This window comes from Nuphar pumila, chromosome 15 (genome assembly GCF_984573655.1).
Source record: "Nuphar pumila chromosome 15, dmNupPumi1.hap1.1, whole genome shotgun sequence".
NCBI lineage: Eukaryota > Viridiplantae > Streptophyta > Magnoliopsida > Nymphaeales > Nymphaeaceae > Nuphar > Nuphar pumila.
This window is the reverse complement of record NC_143263.1, coordinates 66140324-66167058: the sequence shown is the minus strand read 5'-3', so window position 1 is coordinate 66167058 and position 26735 is coordinate 66140324. Positions and strand designations below refer to the sequence as shown.

The window sequence follows — 26735 nt, the reverse complement described above, 5'->3', positions numbered from 1 at the left end:
AGCCATGAAGAAATGCATTCTTCACATCCAACTGATATAAAGGCCATCCATGTGACACTGCCAGTGAAAGAATAACTCGTATTGTCCCCATCTTGACAACTGGACTGAAAGTTTCATCATAATCCTCACCATACTGTTGAGTGAATCCTCTGGCAACAAGACGGGCTTTGTATCGATCAACACTGCCATCGGGTTTATATTTAATCTTATAAACCCATTTGGAACTCACTACATTTTTCCCGTCTGGTCAAGGAACAAGAGCCCAAGTTTGACATTCATGCAAGGCAGACATCTCCTCATTCATGGCATCAATCCAACGTCTATCTTGAGAGGCTTGATCATAACTCTTGGGCTCCTCATTTTTGTTCACCTCTGTCATAAAGATCTGAAAATCTAAAGAAAAATTGTCATAGCTGACCCACCTGTCAATTGGATGTCTCACCCGTTCTGATCTGCGTGGAAGAACATCGGTTGTGTCTGAAGCACGGATAGAGGGAAGCCTTCTACTATAAGTCATCCCTGAAAAATAACCAGATGGTCGAGGATCACATGTGGATGGTTCTGAATCAACTTGGGATGAGGCAAAGGAAGTGTCATGACATATTGGAGCCGAAGATTGATGTGGATCACCCTGTGGAGATAAGATTTCAGCACTTAGCCATGGATCATAAGACTGAGGATCAGCATTGGATTCCACAAGTGTGTCTGTCGAGTCCTTGAATCTGAGTTCATCAAAAACAACATGACGGGAAATGTGTACACGCCCAGTTTTGGGATTGTAACATCTATACCCTTTATAACTGTCAGAATAGCCAATAAATCTGCACATAATAGCCCGATCCTGAAATTTGTTTCGTAAAGAGACATCAACATGAACATAACAAATACACCCAAAAACCCGCAGCACATTGTAATCAGGGTGTTCATGATGTAAAAGGAAATATGGAGAGTTTCCTTCAAGTAATGACAATGGCAAACGATTGATGATATATACGGCAGTATGGAAAGCTTCAGTCCAAAGAGTCATGGGGATGCCAGTATTATGTAACATGCTTAATGCAGATTCAACTATATGTCTGTGTTTTCTCTCTGCTATGCCATTTTGTTGAGGTGTATGTGGACAGGAAATCTGTCTAGTGATCCCATGATTTAGTAAGTACTCAGTAAATTCTTTTGAGATAAATTCTCCCCCACCATCACATTGGAAATGCACAATATTAGAGGAGTATTTGTTGCGGACTAAGGCATGAAATTGAGTAAACAAGTGAAACACTTCGGATTTATGCTTCATAAAATAAATCCAAGTGTATCGAGAGTAAGAATCAATAAAAACAACATAATATTTGCTCCCAGAAGAAGAAGAAAGAGGAGCTGGTCCCCAAACATCAGAATATATTGTCTCAAATAATTTGGAAGCTCGTTTATTTATCAACTGAAAAGGCAAGGCATGGCTCTTACAAATATGACAATTAGAGCACATGTCTGACTCATTGGCAGAACTCAGACTGGACTTGGGGATGAACCCATTCTTAACAAGATCACGAATAAAAGAATGACTGCAATGACCTAAACGGCCATGCCAAATGAATGACCTATCATACTATGTTAAAGCAACAGGATGAGGACTAGGGGAAGACGGAACAGAGACACTTGACGCAGACACTGTTGGAGCTTCCTCAAGAACGTACATGTTGCCCTTGCGAACACCCTCAGCGAATGTCTTCTTGGTTCGAGCATCCTTGACATAAACAGAAGATGGAGTAAATTCAACAGAGGAATTAGAATCATCAATAAGCTTAGAGACAAAAATAATACTTTTCTTGATATTTGGAACAACTAGAATATTTTTCAAGGGTAAAGAACAGTGAGACAAAGACACTTGTGCATTTCCAATGTGGGATATCTTATGATGGGATCCATCTCCTGTAACAACTGAGCCTTGAGCTAAATAAGGGAGAGCACTAGAAAGTTTACCTGCATTATCAGTCACATGAGTTGCTGCACCAGAGTCCACATACCAAGTTCCTTCCTCATTCTGTTTAAAATTGATCTTGGACATAGCAGTCATAAGAATTTGTTGCACATCTGGAAGAATATGGTTGCCTGGCACATGTGAACTCGTCTGCGTGTTATCGCGTCGAACCCCTTTGCCTTTGTTCTGCGGATTGTGCCAACACTCAGACTTTACGTGTCCCTTTTTGTTACAATAAAAACAAGTAGGGATCCTCCGTGGGATATTACCCTGTGTGGTAGCCTGAGGAGTAGGAAGAATTCCTCTTCCCGTCCCTGGTTGCACATGGAACCCTCTAGCACGATTCCCTGGATGAGAATAAGTGTTTGTAACAAGAACATTGTGTTGACCATGCGGCAATAAGTCCTGACGTTGCAATCGGCTGGCTTCATGTTGAAGCAGTTTTGCCTTGAGATCTTCAAATGAGGGAAGGGAAGGCAACACCTCTAAAGCAGTACAGAAGACATCGAAATCAGGTCCCAACCCACTTAGGACTTGTTGAACTTTGTCTTTATCATTAATAGGGTGTCCCACAATGGCCAGTTGATCGCTAATATTCTTCAGTTCAGTCATGAACTCCAAAACTGATCTAGTACCACGCTTGCAATCTTGAAATTGCCTCTTAAGTTGAAGAAATCGGGATTCAGAAATTTGGGAATATGTTGTGGCTAAGGCCTGCCACAACTCTATTGCAGTGAGGTCATCATCAATCCCTGCGAGCACTTCATCTGAAAGGGTTGATGTAATATAAGCAACAAGAGCTTGATCATGTGCCGTCCATGTATCATAATCCGGATTAGGCTCAGTTAATGTGCTTTCAACTTCCCCGACAGCATTCTTCACATCAGTCACATTGAACTCAGGTGGTGCAGGAAGAGAGCCATCAATGTGGCCATAAAGCCGATGACTCTTGATAAAGGGGATGATTTGACGTTTCCACGTCAAATAATTGGTTTGATTGAGTTTTTGAGAGATAAGTTGAGAAAGAAAGCTGGAAGAGAGGGCAGCCATAGAGGGATTTAAGGTAAAAATAGATGAATTTGGGATTTAGGGCAAAATATGAGAAAATTAGGTGGCGGATTGAAAATTAGGGCAGAAATTAGGGCACAGTAGAGACAAAAACAGATGGTGTTTTCGGAGTAAAAGGAGATCTTCACGGTAAGAAAGAAGAAGAAGAGGAGAAATAGGGTTATTTGGGAGAAAGAGGGATTCACGGCAAGAAGGAGAGAGGTTTAGGGATTTTGGGAGAGAGGAACTTACGATCAAGAGAGAGATCCCGCACGATATGTCTTCAGCCCGAACCTGGCTTTGATACCATGTAAGATTTTGATATATGTGGGCTGTAACAAAAGAGAGAGATAGAGAGGGAAATAGGAAAACCTGAGAGAGAGGAAGAAAGGAGAGATAAAGTGGGGCGCAGAATACTTCTCCCCCTTTGTATCATTCTATTTATACTCAAAATGTACATTTTACAAAATACATAATAAAAAAAGAATGTAATTACAAGTATGCCACCGCCTAGAGGCGCGTGCCTTAGGCGGTGTTATGGATTGGATCAAGATCTGATCCAATCCAAATGTGTCTTCTTAACAGGTTGTTACTGAAAGTGGGACCAGTTATGGTCTGTGTGATCTTGTAGTTTACAAGGTTGATAGTGAAAATCTCAAGCGAGTTTTGCTTGGGGACTGGATGTAGGTCGGGTTAGACCGAACCAGAATAAAATATTGTGTTCCTTGTGTATTTGCTTTAAGATTTGCAAAATCATTAAATATTCCGCAGACAATTTTTTAAAAGCACTATTCACCCCCCTCTAGTGCTCGTTGCCTCGATCCTAGTGCACTTTCACAAACTAGTGACACACTCATATACCAAATGTAACGACCCCAACTCATCCCCTTTAAAAATGCGGAATTTTTTTTTTTTTTAAACAGTGCGGAAAACTTCCCAGAGACCCGGAGTCCTCACAGTTCCAATTCCAACTGGATAGCCACAAACCACAAAAGAACTTGCAATTAACATCCATAAACTAACCATTACCTTTATTCATGAATTAACAAGTAATCTCAAAAATAAAGTGTCTAACTCAAGTAACTACTGATGACAATAAGCAAAATAACAAGAATACTAGACTGAAAAACCCAAAACAAAGAGCCACTCTGTCCACAAAGAAGACTGTCAAAACTCGTTGTGACTCTCGCACCCTCGCAGTAGCTGTCGACTTCACTGATCACCTGTTCCTGCGAAAAACCAATGAAGTAGGGTGTCAGAATCGAAATCCTGAGCGCAGCTACTTCTTAATGAAACAAGTGAGATAAAGAGTCAAGATGAGATAACATGCAACAATTAATGGAAATACATACAAGACAGTTTATAGTAATTGAGAATTTATTCATGCAACAATCATAATTGCTAAGCATGCACAGACAGTAAAGAGTAGCATCTACTAAAATTTCAACATGCAACAAGAATTAAACATTCAACACTTACCCTCATGTACTGAGTAAGGAAACCATTAAAGTATGCATGATCTAATGCATAACAGGAAAAATGCATGTCTTTTGTGCAATGCATGAATCATTTTATTATCTTCCATTAAGTCTTTTGTTTCCTTATGCATGCCCTATTAAATGCATACAACTTTAAGTTTCTCTTTTTAATTACCGTTGCCCGCGGATACACCAAACGGGTACAAACCCCGAGGTTAAGTTAGGTTCCCAGGATAGCTTAGCACACAATTTATATTTTATTTCTGGGTTCCAACTTAGCCCTCGACCGAATCACCTTCGGAACATTAGACCTCCACATCTAATGTCGGGGACACAAGGGACACCCCACGCCCACAAGTGTCACTTCCTTGGTACCAAAAAAAACAACAGTTGTGTCAAACACACCACTCCCGGATAAAGTGGCAGACTCTCCCTAAAACCGTGGCCAGGAGAAGGAACCTCAATATCGGGTTCAGAGGACCAAAATTAAGCACACGGAGTTTTGTATCCTCACAGTCTCCCCAAGACCGGATTTCTAAGATCCCCATTCTCCAGATGGGTGATCCCAGAAGGTATATTACACTGTGCTTTATTATTTCTTTTATTTAAATTTAATTTCTTAAGTTTTGCAACATCATATGCAAAAAGAAAGACAAAAGCTCGCATCTACCTCGCGAGAGCCATCACAGGACTCCGGCCTGTGGAAACATATAGAACAGTGCAATAAAACTGAAATATTAAGAAGGCATGATCTTTGCAATGCATTGAAATGAGTAAATGAGTAAGGGAAACATTTCCACAACTCGGGTTTACCAAACCCGCGATGATTCATTTGATCACCGGAGCACTAAGGCAAGAATCACAATCATATGTAAAGTATGCAATGGTATTAACATGTCTGCAAAGTGTAGTCATATATGTAACAAATTAACCAATTGATAATGAACATGAAATATGACATTCCCGTATGCAAATTAAATTGCCCATGTTATGCCCCTTTTCCCCGTGCATATGCATAGTATGCAAGCATCTTTGTGCAATCATTACTACATATACCTTTAACCATGATTTCTGTTGAGATAGGCAAAGAAGCATTCATATATTTATGTATGTGCAACAACACATGTCAAATCCATCGATGTGTAAGTACTCAAAACAAACTTTATCATGGAGTAATGTGTAAACATGTTCCAACAGATATGGAAATCAAAATTTCAAGTACATGACTCATTCTTAAAGTTTATCGTGCTTCAAGAGACTAACAATTCTAAACTTTACTAATCACACAACAGGCTCTGTTTTCTTAATTTAACACACTCATGTTATTAGCATGCTACAGTATCCACATGAGAAAAATTTTGTATTTAACAGCCCAACCCAGCCGACCCTGTCGGCTGGGTCTGACAGAATATCCACAGGCCCAGCTTGGGCCTATGTATGCTGTCAAAAAGTCCCACCTGTACAGAAAATTTCTTGTATAAAGTATACCCAAAAATTTTCTCAAGGCCAAGGCCCAGGCCAGCACCCACTGACTGGGTCGACTGGGCCTGCCCCAGCCCTGCCAAAACCATCCACTCACCCAGCCAAGCACTTGGCTGGGCCTATCGGTTCGGCCAGCAGCTGGCAGTCAGCCGAGAGCCACTCGGCTGGCTGCCAGCCAGCCAAACCAACAGCCGATACTTCACAAAAAACAGATTTCAATGTTTTTGTTGTTTTATTTATTTGTTATATTTATTTTTTTGTTGAAAGGACAATGCCCAGCCCAGCCGACCCTGTCGGCTGGGTCCACCAGCATGTGCACAGGCCCAGTTTGGGCCTGTGTATGCTGTCAAAAAGAACAGCATACCTGTTACAAGAAAACTGAATTTTTTTTTACAAACGTTTTTGTTGCAACCCTGCCCAGCCCAGCCGACCTTGTTGGCTGGGCTTAACAGCATATACACAGGCCCAGTGTGGGCCTGTGTATGCTGTCAACAATCAACAGCATAAAAAATTTATTTAAGCACAACTGCCTGTTAAAAATATCATGTGTTCTTTTTTTTTTTTGAACAGGGGAAGAACACCCAGCCCAGCCGACCCTGTCGACTGGGTCCAAAAGCATACACACAGGTCCAGTTTGGACCTGTGTAGGCTGTCAAAGGTGACAGCAAAACCCACCCCACAAAAACTGGATTTTTTTTAGAACACACACCTGCCCCAGCCGACCCTGTCGGCTGGGTCAAACAGCATGTACACAGGTCCAGTTTGGACCTGTGTATGCTGTCAACAACAGCAGCACCACTTATTTTGCAAAAACTGAAATTTTCTTTTTTAAAAAGATACCCAGCCCAGCCGACCCTGTCGGCTGGGTCCAAAACATGTACACAGGTCCAGATTGGACCTGTGCATGCTGTCAAAAACAGCAGCAAAACACCTATTTTGAGAAATCTGCCCCCTAGTATATCATATATATATTTCTCTAAAACAACAAAAATACAGCCTATACGAAACGGGATACGGTGGAAATCGAGGTCCACTGTTCCTCTATGGATTTCCATCAAAAGAAGCATGGAAAATTCAATCTTTACCCTATTTCTCATTTGTTTCAAGAAGAAGTACCCGTACCTTTTTTGAAAAAGAAAAGAATAGAGGCTATGGGGGCGTGTGGCTGAGCTCCAATGCTTCCAACCTCCTCTTCTACCTCCTTCACTCCTATTTGCTTTCTCCTCTCTCTCTCTCTCTCTCTCTCTCTCTCTCCTATTTTTTTTCTCTCCAGCCAAAAGAAAGGGAAAGGGCTGCCGTCCCCCCCTTCCTTCTCCTATTTAATGCTGGAAACTCATTAGTGAGTTTCCAGATTTGGGTCTCCCACATTAGGGGGTTTCCAAATTCTAGACTTCTTCCCTAATGTACATTTGGTTGACTATTTGACCCCCCCCCTAATCCTAAAAGGTATCGAATCCTCAATACCCTTTTTTTAATTAGGGAAGAGGGCTAACCCTAAACCATCTTAACTCTATTCCCGAAATTAATAAAAATCATTAATTTAATAAATATATTTTTTTGAATTTTCTTATTAATAGGTATTCAAAAGTTCCCAAAATTGGTCATGTTGACCCTGGAGACTTTTTATATAATAATAACCCCAATTTAAAGCTCCCAGCTGAATTTAAAGTCATAAAAATGTCAAGCTTGGGTTTTGGATCGGATCCGGATCCAAGATCCAAACCCATACTCATACAAGATTTGGATTAAGACTTATATCCATACCAGATTTTTGTAGGACCCAGCTAGGACCCAAATCCATAAAAATTTGGATCCTATACCTTGGATTCAATCCGATCCAATTTCGGATCTGTTCCAACAAACTGCTAAAATTTTAGAAAAACGTGAATTCTGGGCCAACCGGAACTCGGATTTGAAAAAGTAAAATACCATTGTGCTCAGAATTTCGAGACGCATCCAATGATATATTACATGAATATCAAATTCTGAATTTCGCCCGAAAATAACCCGAATGTCGCTTGAATTTCGTTTGAATTTAAAAGTTGAATTTAACACTCTTTGCCACACATCGATTGGCTTGTCTAGACCCTGATGATGAGACTTGGGTCAAACCCAAACTCTAAGACCTTGGTCTAAACTCGAGCCTCAAAGATTTTCTTACCAGACTTAGCTAAATTTCAAAGTTTTCATGAAGTGACTAAGGTCTGAAAACACGAGATCTTACACCAAATCATTCTAGAGTCCCAAGGTGCCCATAACTCACCTCAACCCCCATCTATAATATGGTAAGTGGACAATCTAAAAAGACATAACAACGAGTGTCACACTCATAATTAGAGATCATATACCAAATCATTCTAGAGTCCCAAGGTGCCCATAACTCACCTCAACCACCATCTATAATATGGCAATTTGGACAATCTAAAATGATATAACACGAGGTGCCCATAACTCACCTCAACAAACATCTCTAATAAAACAATAATAAGGCCAAAACAATGATGCATTAAAGAAACATGTGATGGACACATATAAATGCCACAAAAAGGCAATAAACACTTTAGGAATCATTTTTCAAAGAAAAGAGGACCGATTAAAAATTGAATCAAAGGTCCAATATAATCAATCACAATAATATGCTTTATAACAACAATTTTGCATAAATATGAATTATGCTTAATCTTCAAAAGAAGTCATTTATACAAAAAAGACTTATTATGCAACTAACACAATTATGAAATATTAAGCAACATCATGCGTAAGAACCGATTTAGAATAAAAAGTCAGAAACAAGCCTCAACTATGATAGATATAAAGTGCAATTGAATGCACACCAAATGATAATAGATGCACTTTTATGCAATGCAAGATTTTTAAATGACAATAATCTTGAATAAGCAAATAACAAACTTAGGCCAATATAGGCATTCATAAAGATGGTGAAGTTTGAAAAATCTTATGAAATCCACTATTGTAACTTAAAAAATGATGCTCACAACCAATCTCAAAAGATCCACAAAGGGTTACAAGTATTAATGAATCGTTGAAGGATATTATGCAAGGAAAAAGATACTCACAAACAATCTTCTCACAACAACCATGAAATCTTCATAAAAGAGTATATACTCACAAGAAGATTATAAGGACCGAAAGGCTCCTTAAAGAGAGCTCAAAACACACAAAATTCCCAAAGAAGGGGGAAACTCCACTAAAGTGAGAGAAATTCCAACAAAGAAGAATAATAGATTTGTTAAAAAAAACCTTATGATAAAGTAAGATTGTACTATGGCATAAATCTATAAAATTAAACATTTATTGAGGAAAAATTCAAAAGCTTTTAAGTTTTATCAAAAAATATGACTTAATAGATTATTACGAACTCCTAATGTAATAAGTACGCAACAAACATTAGTGAAGACCATAAATTTTATAATGAGACAAGCTCTTTAAATCAAATTGAAAAATCTTTTAAGAGTATAAAGATGCAAAGAAAATCACCATATTCCATAAGACTATTTTAAAACTTAATTCAACCGGAATAAAAAAAAAACTTTCTTAATTAAATGTTGCTCATATAAAAAGGACACATTGGGTAAGTGAATCAAAACTTATTAAGGAATTTAGCATTTTTCGAAAAACTACATCTCACAAACATTTTAATCCTAACATACCTTTCTTTAAACACTTACAATATATAAAAGGTATTCTTATAAACAAAGCTAGATTTAAAATATAAATTCAAGGCTCCAATGGTCATAAATCTTTACCGACCCATTAAGTTTTGAGCAATCATATATCTAATTTTTTTGCCAAACAAGTTATCATTTTCAAATTTTTCAAAGAAAAACATACGAAAAAGTATGTATACGAAAAGGATTCAATAGAGTATCAAGTAACTCAAATTTTTATAAAAAGACATAATGACAAAGAGTACACATAGAAAAAAAACATATTAAATTCTTCATACAATACTTAAGGAAATAGAATGCATACCTAATAACTTTAAGAAAGAAAAGAGAGAGAATAAATACTTCACCATTTTTCTTTAAAAATTTCTTGAATACCATGCTTCCCGATGCACCAAAGAGCAACTTGATCTCAACCTTGCTTTGATACCATGTTAGAAAGTGGCTTTGAATACATTAGGTTCAATAAAGAACCCATACACATGCACATGAAGTGCGAATAAACCCATTAAAGGGAACAACACAAGCACATAATGTGCTAACACATAAACCCACACAAAGGGCAAAAATATGACATAAAGTCATAAGTTGAATATTATTGAAGAAGAAGGAAGAAGGGGGTATAAACCCCATACAATGGAGCATAAGCTCCTCTAAGAAGTGAAGAATACAAAGGGGGAGACCCCTATTTATAACACAAGAGAGGGGCCACCAAGGGGGCTCCCAAAGGAGTCGTTGGGAGCCCCCAACGGTCACATTTGTGACCGTTGGGGGCTCCCTAACGACTCTTTGGGGAGCCTCCCTATGTGGCGCAAACCACAAAAAAGGGAAAAATAAAAAAGAAAATTAAAAATAAAATTACAAACATATTCCAAATGGAATATGCGTAAAAACTGTGAAATGTCTAAACTACCCCTATGCCTATAAATAGATAAATATATATTTTATATATATAATTAGGATAATACATATGCATATATACCATATATGAATATGTATTATCCTTTATATATATAAAATATATATAATATTACAATTGTCGAATGATACATTTTAACATATCTATCAAAGGAATTTACTGAATTTCTTCAAAACAACGGGATAAGGCGTAGAATATCTTGCCCACACACACCACAATAAAATGGGGTTGCGGAAAGAAAACATCATCATATTGTTGAAAGTGCCCTAAGTATGTTGCATGACACTCATATTCCTTTAAGTCTTTGGACAGAAGCTTTCCACTCTGCGGTTTATGTAATAAATCGTTTACCGATGAAAATGTTGAATAATTTGACTCTTTATTTTGTGTTGTTTGGTACCTAGCCTCAATACAGTCAACTACGAGTGTTTGGATGTGTATACTATGTTCACATTGACAGTTCCCAACGTAACAAATTTCAGGATAAAGCTTGTAGATGCAGGTTTGTTGGGTATGCTGAAGAGTATAAAGGATATCGATGCTATGATCCAGACACTCGACGCATTAAAATCTCACGAAATGTTGTCTTTGATGAGAGAAATGTTCAGATCTTGAACAAAGAAGCAAGGGTTACTAAGGAGGAAGAAAGCTATCAGTCGTGGCTAGCGAATGAATTATTTGATCAGCTAGAGATGGATAACTCTGCTCCATGTCACACAGTGATAGATGAGTGTGAGCCCATGGAAACCAATGCAGAACCTAGTGGGAACGTGTTGACAGTTGCTCAGGGATCTACTGTGCCTCCCATCGCAGAAGAAACCCTGACATCTAGTACTGCTCATTCAGATGACAGAAGATTCAAAGGGGCAATGTATGTCAGGAGAAGGGACACACCCCACATAACTGAGCATGTCAGACCTTCGGAAAGGATCAGACACCCTATTGAAAGATGGGTAAGCTATGAGAATTTTTCCACAGAAATGCAGTTATTTGTTGCACAGGTTGAAAAACAAGAAGAACCCATCGATTTCTCCCAAGCCTCCTTGTCATCAAAATGGGCAGATTCTATGAATGAAGAAATGGGAGCCTTGCATGAATGTAGGACCTGGGAAATAGTTCCTAAACCTCCGGATAAGAATGTTGTAGGGTCTAAGTGGGTATATAAAATCAAGTACAAACCTGACGGATCCATTGAAAGATATAAGGCAAGACTAGTCGCTAAAGGCTTCACACAAGCATATGGAGAAGACTATGACGAGACCTTTAGTCCAGTTGTAAAAATGGGAACCACTCGACTTGTGTTATCTTTGGCGGTTCAGCATGGATGGTCTCTAAGTCAACTTGATGTTAAAAATGCATTCTTACATGGCGATCTAAAGGAGGAAGTTTACATGGAGCAGCCTCTTGATTATGCAGAAAACAATCCTGAGACACATGTTTGCAGGTTGCGACGAGCTATTTATGGACTAAAACAAGCATCTCGGTCATGGTTTGACAATTTCTCCATTGAAGTACAATGATATAGATTTGTCTATTCTCAACTTGATCATTCATTGTTCATTTTTCGAGAACACCAGGTCAACACCTTACTTCTCATATATGTAGATGACATTATTATTACAGGAAGTTCTTGTAAGCATATAGAGGCTACAAAGATCCTATTGAGTCAGAAGTTCAAGATGAAGGACCTGGGTATCCTACGATATTTCTTGGGGGTTGAAGTGGATCGACAAAATACTAGCCTCTTGTTGACCCAACACAAGTACGCTCTGGATCTTCTAGAGAAGTCAGGAATGAAGAACTGCAAGCCATTGAATACTCCTAGCGTGTTAAACCATAAACTCAGTGCTCAAGATGGGGAGATCTATGAGGACCCGAAATATTATCGTCGCTTAGTTGGGATGCTTCAATATCTTACTTTTACGAGGCCGGATATTATATATGCAGTGAATCAAGTCTCTCAGTTCATGCATGATCCACGTACAGAACACATGAATGCAGTTAAAAGAATTCTTCGGTACTTGAAGGGTACGCTTGGAGATGGGCTTGTTTATCGTCAATCAAAGGCAAAAGGAGAACATAGACCACTAAAAGTGTATGTAGATGCAGATTGGGCAGGAGATCCAGACGATAGAAAGTCAGTATCTGGGTATTGTGTGTATGTTGATGAAAACTTAATAGCATGGAGCAGCCGGAAGCAACATGTTGCACGTTCAAGTACAGAAGCTGAGTACCGATCCATGGCCTCTGCCACTGCCGAAGTTACATGGTTAAGACATTTATTAACAGAGATAGGAGAAAAAGTGAAGGTTGTGAATCTGTTTTGCGATAATCAAAGTGCCATTCAAATTGCTTTCAATCCTATCCACCATGGTCGAACGAAACACATAGAGATCGATCAACATTTTGTCCGACAGAAAGTAGAGGACAAAGAAGTTATTACAGTCTATGTACCAACATAAGATCAAGTTGCTGATCTACTTACCAAAGGACTTACGAGTGCACGGTTTTGGTATCTCAAAGGCAAGTTGTCCATGGTACAGGACCATGCACAACTTGAGGAAGGGTATTAAGACTGTATCATAAACTGGATCGGGTTTTCCAGTGTGGGTTGGGTTCTCTAATGTAACCTGTAACTTTATGTCTGGGTATGGATCCAAATATTTGGTCCAACCCAGTTATTATTTTGTATATGTATATATAAACATAAAGTAGGGCACAACTTCATTTGAGAAGTCCCCTTTGTTGTCGCAGCTCTCTCTCTCTCTCTCTCTCTCTCTCCCCCTTTGTTGTCGCAACTCTCTCTCTCTCTCTCTCTCTCTCTCTCTCTCTCACGCCTCATCTTCACGTTCTAGATAGATCGAGTGGGCCATTCTAACAACGCTGGCACCGACTACTCGAGCCCAACGCCGCGAGTTGCGAGACTTGATCGGCATTGAGCGTGAATATTGTTTTGCTGCCCGACAAAACAAAAATATCCTAGAACCCAACCGTAGACCATCGGATCCTAGGAATAGGGCCGCACCATGCGGCACCCGGTGCGGTCAACCACACCTGGTCAACGCACCCAGGGTCATTTATGTTCAACTTTTGGACTTTATATATATATATATATATATATATATATAATTTTTTATATTTTTGCCGCACCCCCGCACCCAAGTTTTTTGAAAGTGCAGCACCCCGCACCCGCACCCATGTAACATAGGGTGAGAGGACGTAGTGACTTTACAGCCATGTTAAGTTATCAATGAGGCTTTAAAAAAACATGCCATATTATACCTCGTGGAAAAAAAATCTATTTACTATCTTTTATTACAACTTAAAAAATAAAGACTTGGCTGGGTTGGCCGAGTCAGTGATGAGACTCGGCTGACTCAGCTGAGTCTTATTTGACTTGGCTAAGTCATGACATTGACTCGGCTGAGATTAGTTCTTAAATGAGTCATTGAGCTTTTACTCTGTTAGTAACCAATTCCGGACAACTCAGCCAAGTCACGAGTCGACTCGCCAAGTTTTGCCAACTATGAGAATCAATTAAAGTTATCAACATAAGGCCTTCTGACACTTGATCTAGAGAATATGATACAAAATTTTAATGATTTCATTGCATAGCTGTGAGTAGTCCTATTAAAGTCCTAGATAAGATGACTATAATTAGTTTATCCATCAATCAGCAACTGAAATCTTTCAGTCATCTCCAAGGCTGGTCTGGTCTTTGGAACCTTAATAACCCATTTAGGCAAAACATTATCTCCATATAAACAGTTCATAAAGGGCTTAACTAAACTAACCAAGAAATATATGAAAACTTCAGCATGCAGACCATTGAAAATGAATTAACTGATGACTTCTGAACAATGACCTTCCATTACTTACTGCATAGCAGACACGTGAAAGAGTTGTCTCAATGTCAACAACATTGATTTTCCAAAGAGAATTGACCATTGCATCTTTCTTCTCTTCAAATTGCTTTAATAGGTTCTCCTCTGGGTTTTCACCTTGCCCCAATTTCTTCATATCTTCCTGTATCAGAATCAGTGACACTGCACCTACACAAATTAAAAAAATAAGGTACCTTAGTCACCATTTCACCAGAAACTTGCCTTGCAAAATCGGCGTCACAAAAAAGAATAAGTCAAAGCACCTGATGCAGCAATAACTTGAGATTTTACATGATGACCTTTGTCCCTCACCCATTCTGCCAAATAAGGGACACCCATAAAGAGAATATTCTTCCCCAGCTCTTTTGCAGCTCTCCTAGTGTATATGTAGCCAATAGTGTGCAATATAGGCTCCCCAAAAGCTGAAAGATGTCAAAAGGCTGAGAACTGAGAAAAGAAGCTCCAAATTGTAAAAAATACAAAGAAGAAAGATGATAATATTACAATGGAGATCAATAACTTCATTAAAAAATTTGTAATCCACATGTTAATGAACTTACGAAGTGTATAGGTCCTACCAAGTTTAAAATGTCATAGTGATTCAGTATGTCAATTGGCACTGCTAAGAGAATTCAGTGAGTTTGCAATTTCATGGTCCAAGGTAGTCAAGTGAATCTGAAAATATTTCACTGCCTTTTCAATTGATACCAATGGTTTTGTCCCGAAATCAACAAAGATAAAAGACATTGTCACTGGCTCATAACAGCTCTCTTTGCATAACATGGCACCACCCTATTCAGTGTCATTGAGCTTACCATCATCATTCTCGCCTATACTTTGCTGGAATCTATGTCACAGGGATTCGGCCAGACAGGTGCCGCACCCGCGTCGACGCGACGCGACGTGGGTGAGGATGCGGCACCCAGTGCGGTCAACCCGACCCTGGGTGTGGTCAACGCACCCAGGGTCATTTTGGTCCATTTTTTTAGATTTTGTTTTTTTAAAAATACCCTATGAAACCTCGTGGAAGGAGGCGACATGGAGCCCTCGACTCGGTGACTGCCATGGATCCCTCACCTTCATCCTCTTCTTTGTCGTTTTACCTTACTGGTTGGACGCTACCGTCGATCGCCGGTCCAGCTAGACTCGACCTCGCCAAGGAGGTGCGGTTTACGAGGGGCCACCATCATTGGATGGGGCGATTCGCTATTCCCAACGTGGTGCCATTGGCTGGAGCTACCCAGGAGATTATCATGCCCTCTCAACTTCCTTTTCTAAGAGCCAATGAGAGGCAAAGTAGCCCCTTAAATAGAGGAGTCATTATTGAATATTATGTGGATACTCTCAATATTATTGGCAACAAGGTTGGGCCAATCAATGCTCTCTTTTTTATAACGTGTGAGACTGCCCTTTATTGCCCTCTCCCTATCACCAACAGTTTCAAGGCATTTAAATGGCCTCTCAAGCATGATTGGTTGGATCTTCACATGGCCCCACTATTACTATTGTTGATTCAGACCCATAATGTGCCCAGACCCAGTACTTGAAGCGGGCTCGAACCCAGTACCTAAAGTGGATCCTGACCTGGTTTCTCAAACTGAACATGACAGGCCAGATTTGCCCAACTCTTTTGGGTCGACCGGAGCCAACCTGCCCCATGACTTGGATGCTCACCACCACCTTCTTCAAGGTGGCATTGAAGGGGTGTCTCCTCCCTGTACGTTTGACCCACGCCGGGGGAACCCCCGGACCCCCCTTATATATATATATATATATATATATATATATATATATATATATATATATATATATATATATATATATATATATATTGCCGCACCCCCGCACCCATGTGACATAGGCTGGAACCATCCTATTTAATTATATTTTGATTGCTTCCCAGTTATACTCATTCACATCATATGACCCGTGAACACCATTTTGTATGACCAAAACCAATATCTAAAGCAAATCATGTTGATACATTTCAGACTGCCACTTCTGTTGCTCATCCAAATCTGCTTCCTAAAATGTTGGTTGGATATCTATGTCACAAAGGTGCCAGTGTGGATACGGGTGTAGCAGGTATGACACAGCAACTTCAAAAAACATGGGCACAGAGGGACACACACACACACACACACACATATATATATATATATATATATATATATATATATATATATATATATATATAATGGGCAAATATTTGGCACTAATGAAGGTAAAGAACTATTGAGCTGGAAATCATAGGTGCAAGATGTATCAACTCAATCTGACCACATAGATGTGTTCGACATGATTTATTTTCTCAGGATTGAGCTATGGATCATGTTTTTTGGATGTATATATATAATGGGCAAATATTTGGTACTAATGAAGGTAAGGAACTATTGAGCTGGAAATCATAGGTGCAAGATGTATCAACTCAATATGACCACATAGATGTGTTCGACGTGATTTATTTTATCAGGATTAAGCTGTGGATCATGTTTTTTGGATGTAAAAACATGGTTTTTTTAGAGGCCTGTTATGTCATACCCACTACACAAATCATTGCAGTGGTTGGTTGATTTGCTAAGGATTTATCTGTAGGGCCTGATCTACAAAAATATTAAAAAATATATATGAAAAGAAGGTGGGTTGTACTCAGTAGTTCTGTACCTTCATTAATACCGGAGCCGGGTTTTAAAATAAAAAACTAAAATAAAAAAATTATGTCCAATCAGAACCAGGGCCAACAGAATCCAGAACACGTCACAGACCTGACTTTGATCAGACCTCATCCAATCAGACGCTAAAAACATGGAAAAAGAGAAAAAATAAAGAGTTCTGGGTCAGATCAGAACCAAGTCTGAACAGACCCAGAACCAGCAGATCTCAGTACTGGGTCAATATGATTGGACCCAGAACAAAGGTCAGTTCTGGGTCAATATGACCGAACCCATAACTCGAACCAATTCTAGGACAATCTGATCAGATCTAGAACTAGAACCAGTTCTGCATCAGCATTCATATCTGTCCAAGGAGACCCAGGTTTGAATCAGCCAATTGTTTGTTATGGAGAGAGAGAGAGAGAGAGAGAGAGAGAGAGAGAGAGAGAGAGAGAGAGAGAGAGAGAGAAGCATTGTTGGAGAGTTGCACACAGACACAAGACTGGGAAAGAGGGGAGGGGATGGGGGGGTAGTCCATGCAAGTCTTCTGGCACTGATCAAACCCCCCAACCCATCCCTTTTGCAAGTGCTTTTTTTTTTCTGAATGGATAAAGCTGAACTCGGTAAGAGTTGATCAAGTTAAGTTTTAGGTGAAAATCCGACATGTGTGGATCTGTGCAGGTGCTGCATCCATACCCATGTCGCACCATGTCAACACCTATGTCACATGGATACAGATGCAACAATGGGACACTATGTGGATACACTTGATACAACACAAGTCTCAAAAATTAGCACATGGGAACATGGCCTCACAAGTGTGTGTGTGTGTGTAATGCTTAATCTAAAGTAATAGAACATGAATATCAAGTGCAAACTCTTGGACAACAATCTAAACCCCTATAGTTAAAAACATTAAATAATAAACCTAAGATGAAATTGAAATGTAATGTCATTGATGATAAATTTTAAAAGAAAAAGAATAAGTGAAAACAAAATAAGCAATCATGACTATAAAAGAGATAAAGTTAATGACACAAAGTTGACTGTCTAACACTAGTTTGACTATGTCCAAGAACTGTCCTGGTGTGTCTAAGCACCATGTGAAGCTGACATGGGATACGCATGTGAAGTGACCATGTGATATAGGTCGAGCAGAGCTTAGTTGTCAAAGGTAGTGCCTAGGCAACCATGTCTGGGCGGTGGGGCCCTATATTGCAGCCTAGGTCGCCTAGGCTTTTTTTTTTGAAGATTTTTTTTTTGTTTTTAGGACATATCATTTGTTTTATTCTTCGAGGAAGAGGAGGAGAAGGAGAAGAAGAAGAAGAAAGATAAGACATTTATTTGTCTATTGTTTGTATTATATCTATTGTTCAGAAGAAGAAGAAGAATAAGAATAAATAAGACATTATTTGTCTATAACTTGTATTATGTCTATTGTTGAGAAGAAAAAGATGACATTATTTGTTTATTTTTCGTATTATGTCTATTATTGTTAATTTTTGTGTATACATGATTTTATTTTTTGTGTACTGTTCATTCACATTGTTAGTTGTATGGTTTGTTTATTCAATTGTTAATTTATTCTTAATTTGTTTGAGCAGGTTAAGGTTATGTAGTATAATTGTTTTACAGCGTTCAATGACATATTATTTGTCTATTGCTTATTATTTATTGATTTTATGTTGTATACATGTTTCTTATTATGTTTTTTATGTTTTTTATGTTTTTTTTCAATTTTAGGTACCGCCTAGGCCCGCCTATGCCTTTTTAGGGGCTCACTGACTAGGCTCCGCCTAGCGCCTATGACAACTAAGGAACAGAGTGATGCTCTCCTATAAGTGTCTTACATACATCATTGAATATGAACTGGAAAAAGGAAAAATTACACTGTACTTATTTCTTGGGACCTAAGTCACACAGACTCGACTAAAAGGACGGCGCACTCGCATTGACACGCCCAGACACGGGTGCGGCTTCGGACATGGGGCGGACATGGTCAACTAAGTGTCGGACTCAGTCAACGCACCGGGGCCGAGTCCGTCCACATTTTGGACTCGGTCAACTTTGACCGAGTCTATTTTTGTTCATTTATTAAAATTAATTTTGGACTCGATCAACTTTGACCGAGTCTATTTTTGTCCATTTATGATAAGTTTTGTTGTTATCACACTCACAAGCTTCTTTATGTGTTATATTTTGGTAAGTTTGTATTGTTACTTCAATAGAATTACTTTTTTATTTTTGCTTTAAAATTTACAATCTTATTATTGTTATATATATATATAGTCGTGTCCCCGTGTCCAAAATTTTTTAAATTACTCCACACTTGTATCGCACCCACACCTGCACCCGCACCCGTACCCGCACCCACGTGACATAGCTTGGGACATGGCAAAGAAGCCAATTAGATGTTTGGGAACACTAAAATAATGCAAATACTAACCACACAGCAAGGATGATGTTTGTGGTAGTAGATCCAATATATGTAGGAAATATGAGCTATTGTGAACTGTGATGGAAATAACAAAGAGGGTACAGACTAAACATCTAAGTTTTATGCAAATTTCCTCGATACTAATTAAATGGAATGCACTAACCCAACAACAAGCTATTAGATAAAAGAACCAAGTTTTGAGTATATAGACTTTCAACATATGTGAGGCCACCTAAAGCATCCTATTGAACATACCAGCCTCTGAAAGACGGCGAGCTTCTGCATTTGCCTTTCGCACGAACTCATCCTTCCTACCTTCAGCATATGGTTGAAGCCGATCCTTCAATATTTGGGTAAGTTTTTCTTCTCTTTTTCTTTGTACCTCCTGCACAAGAGAGACTCAAGACCAATTTTCAATCCCAATAGGTCAGCTTCCAATTTCTCAAACCAAACACATGTTTAAGATGCATATTCAATATGAGTATCAACGTTTTCCATGTAATAGCTAAATTTCTTCAATTGTAGATGTAGAAGCTTCCTTTTATTCTGATAAACCAAGTTCTCTAGTCTAAAAAGAAGTTAAGAGGAGCAACCAGGTTAGAAGTGATAGAAGAAGCAACAGGCTCTACCGCAGCACACAATAGCTTCCATATGTGTCGCTATGATAATAGAGGTGCCTATTAAAACTTTCTGAATGAATAATATATGACTGACTAATAAACATACACCATGTAAGTTTGAGTCATGATTAGATGCAAAAAAGAGAAAAGGATAGAAAAGCCGCTAGCCTGGTGATGCTCTTTTCCTGGAGAATCAGAATTTGTCAATTTGATTGGAATATACAGTGTAAAAGTAGAGCATGTGGAGAACTCTGAATCTCTCGTTTGTGTGTTCAAAATTAAGAAATCGACTTAAAGCTACAATGTAGAATGAAGAATTAGTTCAAAGAAACTGATATCCATCATGCATGTGTCCAGTCATGTCAACGTGGAACACAAGGACAAACAAGAGTATTCGTGTGATTTTTATCATCATGATTATTTTTCCCACATTCATGGTGTTTGTTGAGAATAGGTGGTTTTTAGTTTAAGTCTTTTTATATTAGAGGTTTTTTGAAATTTTGTTTTCATAATGGACTTAGATGTAATTATTCCTTTTAGCCTCTCTCTATTTAATATAGAGAGAAGCCCTAATCCAAAGTAACGAGATTATTTTACTGTGCAGCCGACTCTCTCTCTCTCTCTCTCTCTCTCTCTAGACAGGTGGTTGTGCATTGACCTTCCTTCTACATCCCTCCAGGATTCATCGACCTTCCTTTTACATGGTATCAGAGCCCTCGATCTCGGGAGCGTGATCACGAGAGGACTGATCTTCACCAACGTGATCACGAGAGGATTCATCCCAGCAGGACTGATCACGACTGCGTGAAATCAGGTTTGTTGTTGCACAATTGTGGAAGATCTGATAACAGATCTAGGATGTTACCCAGATCTGTCGTCAGATCTAAGGATGGAGCTCCCAGCGAGGATTTCCTGGAGCCCCGTGACGTGATTTTTGGTTGTTGACGAGTTGTATTCCTGCTGTTGCGTACCTGTCGTGATTGTTGTGTTGTTGGTTGTTCTTGTTGTTTGGGCCATGCAACAAGTTTCTGTGGTGTTGTGTGCCTGCCGTGATTTCATTTTTCTGTGTTGATTGCGTGTCTGCCGTGATTCTGAAATTTATTTCCTGTGCTTGTTGCGTGTGATCGAGATATGATTGATTTATTTAATTGTGCCCTGAAGACTTATTGGTTGTTATGCCTTGTATGTTTGGAGAACAAGAGTTGTCGTGATCATCTGTTTTGCAACTGAATATTATCGTTGGTCGTGGTGTGTTTGGGCGGAGCCAGTGTTGTGAAAAGCGTTGAGGCGTAGCGAGGCACTCCACCAAAATCTGAGGCGAGGCGTAAGCCTCGAGGCGCAAAGCGTAAGCCTCAAAAAAAAAATTTAACTTAAAAAAACTATAAAAATTATCTAAAATTATAAATAAATAAGAAATGCTTTATTGATGAAGCACCAACCAACACGAAATAAAAAATCTCAAATAAATACGGAAAAAATATGAGATAATTAGTATAAAGAAAAATAATGTCTATATTTTTTTTATAGAAAGAAAAATTTAGACAAAACCTTAGCGTATATTAGTATCTTTTCTGGGGTACATTAATTCACGGGAAACAGAACCCTTATGGTAGTCTTTTCATGATGCACGTCAACAAGAATGCTAATTTTTTCATGATCATGTAAACTAGGAATGAAGTTTTTTTTCAAGAAGAAAAGAAAAAGAAAAAACAAATACAGAGATCAAGATCACAAACTGACCTGAAGGTAGACTTGGTATATGAGATCATCGTAGCTCCCAACCATCCTTCCTTCAGCATTCTCAAAGGGGAAGAAGTCGTAGGGAAGTGAGTAATTCAGGAACTTCAATACTGCCTTGAACACATCTATGGAGTATCCTTTTACCTTGATCTCATTAGTTACGTTATCCCTTATCACTCCCACAAACTGTCTGTAACCATCTTTGACTGGAACTCCAATTCTCAACCTCTTCCCCTTTGTTGGAATCATCCAACCTCTTGGAACATCAGTGGTGCCGCCGGGCCAGACGACGGATTTAAGAACACTGGCTGGACATGAATAGTTTGTGGTCGTATTCATGTTCTGCCCATTCAAACTTTGCGAGAGTCCGAGATCCAGACTCCAAAATCCAATCTCTCTTGCTCCCTTCTCCATGACATTGATAATTTGGAAAATTCTAGTCTGTAGCTGACCATCTACAAGCCGAAATTCACCACTCAATCCTCTGAATCTAGTCCCCAGCACTGCTTCCAGCAGTTTCGGACCCGAAGGGGAGATCCCCAACATCGAAAGGTCGGTCGAATCCCCAGTCATGTTTGGATTGATGAACTTGGAATTGCCAGCACCATTGTCTTTCTCTACTGCAAGAGCCAGTGCATATGCTGTATCATAGGCCCATACCCCGAAGCATTATGGAGCCCAAGAGATTCCCCCGCTCATATTGTAGAGGGAGAGAAGGATAAAGGGGTGCCCAAGAGGGAGAGAAGGAATCCTCTAGTGTCATTTTGGGCGGTCAACTTTGGGATGATGGAGCCATTTGAACGGTCACCATATAACTCCTTGGTAATAAAATTAGAGAGATTCTTCCTGTGGGGGCTTGTGATAACCATTGTACATGGCTTCTCCAACCCTATAAACAAAAGGGAAAAAAGGAAAGAAAGCTTAACTCCAGATTCATGTTTCAGTTAAAGAATGATTAGAAAAATTGAGCATGTTTTGTATGTACCATTTCAGCCAAAATATAAAGATTTAAACTAACGCTTGACGTTAAATCACATGCCACAGTCAGACCTATCCCATTATTTTTTTCTGCTTTCTTTTTGCGTGAATGGGAAAGTAAAGTAGGTAGCCCACCGGATTCTAAACCAGTGACTCCCAACCGTCAGATAATGCGACTCTGACGATCCAGCTAGGAGACAGCTCCGTATGACTCTAGTCGTGCCCCACAGGCGCTCCTTTCATCTGGTAGGGGAGACCTGTGAGCGTCACCAAGTTCAGAGGAATCACCAAATTGGATGCCCAAATTACCTCTCAACTTAAAGGGTCCTCAGAGTCCCGTCTGAACCCTTTCTGAGGATCCTTAACTGGATAGGGGATTTGGGCATCTAATGGAGCAATGATTCTCCCAAGAACAGAGCAGAATTCCCAATTCTCCCCATTCTAAGTGGACAGGGGATTTGGGCATCTAAATCGAGCAAGCAATAATATTCCCAAAGAACAGAGTAGACTACCCAATTCCCCTCAAACGAGCGGTCAAAAATCATCCTAGTTCCTTGAACCTCTCAAATCCAAATGCAACCTAGAATACATACTTCTGGTTTCTCTAAAATCTCATATTTTCGCCAAGACTCTAACCTAAGCTCTTGATTTTAGAGAGAGAAAGAGAGAGAAGAGGGGGCGCACCGTTCTCGTTTGCGCACTGGGCAGCTATATCAAACGCAGTTTTGTGAGCACCAACGACAGCCACCCTTTTCCCTTCTACGAGCTCCAGCGCGTCGGGCTCGTCCAACGCCAAGTATTCCTTGGAGTGCATCACCTTCCCTTTGAACACATCCGGCCCTTTGTTTGGTAGGAAAACAGGCATTTTCGGTGCGTTGTTGAACTTTCCAATGCACACGATCACGAAGTCAACCTCATAAACCTGCTCACAAACATGCCTAGTGAGTTTGTGATGATCCAGACATAGTCTTCACTCATCATGCCATTGTTATTAACTAAAGTGAAGAACTTGGCACCAAGAGACGAAGGCAAGTGCACGACAAAGACCCGAGTCTGCATTGAAGCAAGCTGGTTGAGTTCCTCCTTGATGAAGTCATTGGTGGCTGAAGGTGGAAGAAGAGACCTGTAAGGAACTGCAACACCAATCTGCTCAAGCGCATCAATTAAGAACGGGATCATCCCCATCCCGAAATTCGAGTCTTCGTAGACGGGTACCACTTGTCGCCATCCATATGCTTTAATTGTTGCGACGATTGCATCTACTTGGGACGAATCGATCTCCACAGTCCCTACGAAGTAAGGAGTCTTAGTTGTTGACAACGAAGGGCTTGTAGCAGAGAAGGAAATGATGGGAACTTGAGTGCTATCTCCCAATCGAGCGACGAACTTTGCATCTCCCGATCTCTGTGGTCCTATGATGGCTTCCACCTCCACATTCTTCAATAGATCGATAGCTAACATAGAGTAAAAAAAGAGGATTAAAGAGGGAGAGGGGCTGCGAGAGAGAGGGAGAGAGAGACTGTGAGAAATGGGAAATGGGCTGCGAGAGAGGGAGAGAGGCTGCGAGAGAGAGGGAGAGATTGTGAGAGACGAGAGAGAGAGAGGGGCTGCGATAGACTATTTAGGGCCCCCGACCCTCGTTAGGGTCGAGGGCAAGATTTTAATTATGGTCAAATGAGGGCTTTGACCCTCATTTGACCATAATCATAAGGCGTGCGCGCCTCACCCTGAGGCGCGCCTCGCCTCGAGGCGTACGCCTCAAGGCCTCTGAGGCGTACACCTCTGTGCATTTGTGCCTCAAGCCTGCGCCTCAAGGCACAAAGGCCCTCGCCTTGAGGCGAGGCGCGCTTTTTGCGCCTTGAGGCGCGTTTTTAATAACACTGGGCGCAGTAATGGTCGTGCCCCTGCTGTGTCGAGTTTTGTTTCGTGCTGTGTTAGTTTAAGTTATCCCTCTGTCGTGAAAGCAGCAGGAGTGATTCCCTGCTGGTTGTGGGCTGTTTTTTTTTTGGAAACAGCAGGGCTGATTCCTTACAGTGTTGGAAAATTCTACTTGAATACTTGCTGTTCAAGTGAGCAGTATGGCTGAAACTTCGAAATGTGATTCTAAAATAGAACATATTGGGGAATATAAGGTTTTTTCCAACCCCTTCTCGTACGGCTCTTCCGTAAGGTTGAATGAAACCAACTATGCCAGGTGGTCCAGTGTAAAATTGTCTACGAAAAGACAATACGCATACAAGCATAAATACTTAGAAAAGAAGTGCATGAAGGCACTCTCACAACACTTGAACACAATACGCAAAAAGCGTATAAATAATAAACATGCAATAATGCATGTATTTCATAAAAAGGAAGCAAGTGCTTGAGACTCTCAAGCTTCTTTTACAACAAGGGGGAACACCCCTATTTATACAAGAAAGAAGAGGTGCAAGAGGGGGCTCCCCAAAGGAGTCGTTGGGGAGCTCCCAACGATCACAATTGTGACCGTTGGGGGCTCCCCAACGACTCTATTGGGGAGACCCCCAATGCACCTTTTTGAATATGCAAAAAGGAAAAAATAAAATAAAAAGAATTACAAAAATAAAAGGAAAAAATACAGCATATTTCGAATGGAATATGCACAAAAAGTAAAAAGACTGAAATACCCTTTTCGGGTAAAAAGAGAAAAAATGTATAAATATATGTACTTATATATAGAGATACGTATACATACAACATATGTATACGTATCTCTATGTATATAAGTATATATATTTATACTTACAATAATGTTTTTGAGTATACATTTTAACACCCCCTCAAACTTACGGTGTGATAACCGCAAGTTTGTCAAGAAGGAAATGAAATCTAGGCGAACAAAGAGCTTTTGTGAAGAAGTCCGCAAGTTGATACTCAGACGTCACGTATGGTAGATCAATGACCTTCTTCAAGTATTCTTCCCTGACATAATGGCAGTTCATCTTTATATGCTTTGTTCGCTCGTGAAAGGTGTGGTTTTTGGCAATATAGATTGCACTTTTATTGTCACTGCACAGCTTTGTTGGTTCTCTGATAGGCACTCCCATATCTTCCAAAAGGCGTCGAATCCATACAATTTCCATGGTAGTGGATGCCATGGCTTTGTATTCGGCTTCAGTGGATGACAGAGAGACCTTCTGTTGCTTTTTACATCGCCATGAAATCAAAGATTCACCTAAGAAAACACAAAAACCAGTGGTGGAGTGACGGTTACTAGGGTCACCTCCCCAATCTAAGTCAGTATAAGCAAGTAATTTTAAATCAGAAGAAGATAGAAATACTCCCTTATTTATTGTGCCCTTCAAGTATTTGATGATGCGAAGAACAACACTCATATGAACGGTTGTGGGAGCGTGTTGAAACTAACTGGCGATGTGTATAGCATGTGACAAGTCAGATCGAGTAATACTAAGATACATTAACGAACCTACCAACTGCCTGTAAGGGGTAGGATCGGTTAAGGAAACACCATCGTCAATTTTCATTTTTGCTCCCACAACTTCAGGAGTTTCGCATACTTTGTCATCAGAAATCCTGGATCTGTCAATAATCTCACAAACAAGTTTAGACTGAGATAGAAAATAACCACATTGCGAATAGGCAACCTCAATTCCAAGAAAATATGTCAGAAAACCCAAGTCTGACATCTCAAATTTTGAAGTCAAGACAGACTTAATACCCTTGACTCCTTGAACATCATCACCTGTAATTAACATATCATCAACATAGAGCAATAATATGACAATCCCTGCCTTAGACTTTTTTGTAAATAGAGCAGTGTCAGTATAACATGAGGAGAAACCATTTTCCAACATTACAC

The 26735-nt window shown here is 39.7% G+C and overlaps 1 protein-coding gene and 1 long non-coding RNA gene across 4 annotated transcripts in view; both read right to left on the bottom strand.

Annotated features, from left to right (window-relative positions):
* The window catches only part of LOC149815489 (chaperone protein dnaJ 10-like), a 122364-nt gene that overhangs the window by 73737 nt on the left and 21892 nt on the right, over positions 1–26735 (bottom strand). For all 3 annotated transcript variants that reach the window (XM_089988987.1, XM_089988986.1, XM_089988988.1), the window contains 3 exons: positions 19815–19944; positions 14732–14890; positions 14464–14636 (listed from right to left, as the gene is read on the bottom strand). In XM_089988987.1, the coding sequence (XP_089845113.1) occupies positions 14464–14636; positions 14732–14890; positions 19815–19944 (462 nt within the window). The remainder of the gene's footprint in view (positions 1–14463; positions 14637–14731; positions 14891–19814; positions 19945–26735) is intronic.
* LOC149815490 (uncharacterized) lies at positions 22682–23849 on the bottom strand. Its single transcript, XR_016427912.1, has 2 exons — positions 23582–23849; positions 22682–22808 (listed from the first exon to the last, which is right to left on the bottom strand). It is a non-coding gene; the product is annotated as an uncharacterized LOC149815490 (long non-coding RNA).